Consider the following 2,694-nt stretch of genomic DNA (forward strand, 5'->3'; position numbering starts at 1 on the left):
TTCCAAACTAGTATTGAAATCAATAGGTTAAGCCAAAAAAAACCTGAAAAGGCAAGCTAAAATTTTTGAAGTTTGGATTCCATAGACAAACTTGATAAAGTATTCCAAACTCCCAAGAGAATCGAGTTTGGGAATTCACACCCTCTTCCTATTCACAACCACCAGCCCACTCATGGAATTGCAACCTACAAGGCAGTAAGGCACCCATACCTTAAACAAATCTTTAATTTCTTTTCCTCCCTTTCCACTCCCACTTTTAGAACACAAAATTATGTATTAATCATCCCTAATCATGTTCTTCCAACAAGTGACTTGAGTTGGTCAAAATTAACATTCTATATCTCAAGATGCTTAAATTAACAAAGCAAAAGATACAAACACATTTAAGATATTACATTCTTAATGTCTTCACCAATATGATGTTGGTTTCAATTTTCTCTACCCACGATTGCATTGAGTTAAATTGTTGTTACGGTTAATTCAATGGAATGTGCCATCTGTAAATCGCTTACTCCCGGCCGTGGAAATGTTTTCTTCACCTTCTTTCTTGGTTGAAGAAGTATTCTTTGGTTTTTCTAATACAAGGTTTGAGTTCCTGAAACATAAACGAAAAAGATACATTAGCGCGTTTTACTCAAATGGTCAAATCGTGTTTGTTTCTCTTTTGATACTCTAAATCTAAGTCGTCAAAATCTGATTCTTTTTTTAGACATAAAAATAGTCATTTCAAATTATTCTACAGACTTATTATATGTTTCACACAAATGAACTTGGGCTCAACCTACAATTAGACATCACAATTCGGACAAAAATCGACATTGTAAAATCACTTCCGGTCATTCATTTCAGACGATATCTGAAGTTAAAAAATTTGAATAAAAAAGGACAGAAAAAATCCTTACTTGTTAGAATTGCAAGAAGATGATCTCTTAAAAGCTGAAAATTCATCCTTTTTGGTCTCCATTAAGCTCCCACTAAAGAACTCCTTATCTTCTAATCCAATCTCTTCAAATCTTTGGTTTCCTATTGATCCCACATGATTCGCTACTTCGTTCGGTAATCTACCTCTATAGTGAGACATCAATGAGAACCCTTGATCTCTTTTTGGTGTATTTGTGTTCGTAGATGTTGATCCATCTTCTTTTACAGAAAATGATCCACAAGATATTAGTTGTTTCAGAACAACAGAAGCTTTTACTCTTCCACTTGGATGATTATTAACCGTTAGATTACGAATATCTGATTCATTTATAATACTACTACTACTACTATTGTTAGTAGATGAAATTCGTCCGTTGGATTTAATTAGAGATTCTAGGGTTTCAGGACTTGAAGATGAAGGCGGTGGTGAAATCTCTTCTCTGCTTAGTTCTGTTGTGTGATTTTCATATTGTTCTTCATCAAACAAAGTTGATTTCTTTACTTCTTCTTCAGTTTCTTCTTCTTCTTCTTTGATCATTCTTCTTCGTCGGCGTTTTTCTTCCGTTTGTGTTGCGGCATCTGCTGCTTGTCCGGCATATTCACCGGTTGATTCGTTCTTATAAACTTTATACTCATGAAGATCGATTGAACTCCATGACTGATTTCTTCTCTGAATAACAACCGGAAACTCAATATTTTCACCTGATTTATTAGTTTCAGGCAACTTTTCCGAACTCGGAGACGCGATTTCGTCAGATCTGAAACTGATATTTGTTTCCAGAAACTCCGATCCTTTGAGAATGTATTCATGACCTTGAGCTGGATAAATGAAATCATTATCTGATAAATCATGCCAAACGAATCCATTTTTATAGCTCCTGAGACAAATCAAAACATAAATCAATTCAAAAACAGAAAAAAGAAAAATGAAGATCAAAGAGAGTTTTGAATCGGAAATCAAAATCTACCGTTTTGAAGACCAGGAATACAAACTCGCCATTCCTTTTCCTCTCAGAGAGTTCAATCTATTGATCACATCTAAGAAATGGAATGAAATCAAATCAAAAGTTGAGTAAACAATCAAAATCAAAGAAGTTCAAAAGCAATAAAATCAAGAACAAATCTTTTTTTTTTTTTTTTTTTTACCTTTAAGATAGAGTCCGTCATTTGAAGAGAGAGGAACTTCAATAAAATGTGGATGTTCTAAATGACCATCTTTAGAGAGATAATAAACAACAGGAACTTTTCTAAGATCCATTTTAGGTTTAGGTTTAGGTTTTGGTTCAATCCAAACTTTAGTTCTATCAGGACTTATTATCTCTCTACTACTACTACTATCACTAGTAGTATGTGTCCATTTTTTAGGTACTTGAACTTCTGTTCTTCTTCCTGCCATTTTTGAACCACAAGGGAAAAAAACAGAAATTGCAGAGATTTTAGTAAACAAAAATTATACTAATAGATAGATATGGCAGAAAATAAGACAACGTGAACTCTTTAAATAAACAATTTGAAGATTTTACGAGACTCTGGTTTTCGTCAATTTCTAGAGAGAGAGAGAGAGAGAGGAAAGGTAGGTGACTTATAAAAGTCAGAATGAGATGAATGTGGAGGGAGCGGAGGAGCGGGTAAAGTAGGTGAACTTTCAAACTCGGGTTTATTCTGTTTTAGCTCCTTAGATGTGACTAACTAGCAATGTTGACCCTTTAGATTGTTCAATATATTGTTATGGTCCCTTTGCTAACAGTTCTGTTAGAGGAATGTTAAGATTGA

The 2,694-nt window shown here is 34.0% G+C and overlaps 1 protein-coding gene across 2 annotated transcripts; it reads right to left on the reverse strand.

Moving 5' to 3' along the window:
- Positions 1 to 254: 254 nt before the first annotated feature.
- Positions 255 to 2,524, reverse strand: LOC147546231 (protein SOSEKI 5-like). 2 transcript variants are annotated; one of them, XM_086636646.1, is made up of 4 exons: positions 2,068 to 2,524; positions 1,890 to 1,959; positions 903 to 1,799; positions 255 to 595 (listed from the first exon to the last, which is right to left on the reverse strand). In XM_086636646.1, the coding sequence occupies exons 1-4, from the start codon at positions 2,315 to 2,317 to the stop codon at positions 481 to 483; spliced, it is 1,332 nt and encodes a 443-aa protein (XP_086492772.1). In that variant the 5' UTR covers positions 2,318 to 2,524; the 3' UTR covers positions 255 to 480. The 2 variants fall into 2 exon arrangements, with proteins under 2 accessions (XP_086492772.1, XP_086492773.1); XM_086636647.1 differs by lacking the exon at positions 255 to 595 and having other exon boundaries at positions 899 to 1,799; positions 2,068 to 2,390.
- Positions 2,525 to 2,694: the final 170 nt, after the last annotated feature.

This window comes from Eschscholzia californica, unplaced genomic scaffold (genome assembly GCF_041429995.1).
Source record: "Eschscholzia californica isolate CP2 unplaced genomic scaffold, dmEscCali1.0.p SCAF_4, whole genome shotgun sequence".
NCBI lineage: Eukaryota > Viridiplantae > Streptophyta > Magnoliopsida > Ranunculales > Papaveraceae > Eschscholzia > Eschscholzia californica.

Coding starts and splice junctions, on each gene's coding strand:
- LOC147546231 (XM_086636646.1), bottom strand. CDS start 2,317: ATGGCAGGAAGAAGAACAGAAGTTCAAGTACCTAAAAAATGGACACAT. Junction 1,960..2,067: donor TGACGGACTCTATCTTAAAG/GTAAAAAAAAAA, acceptor TCCATTTCTTAG/ATGTGATCAATAGATTGAAC. Junction 596..902: donor TCTTCTTGCAATTCTAACAA/GTAAGGATTTTT, acceptor TTTATGTTTCAG/GAACTCAAACCTTGTATTAG.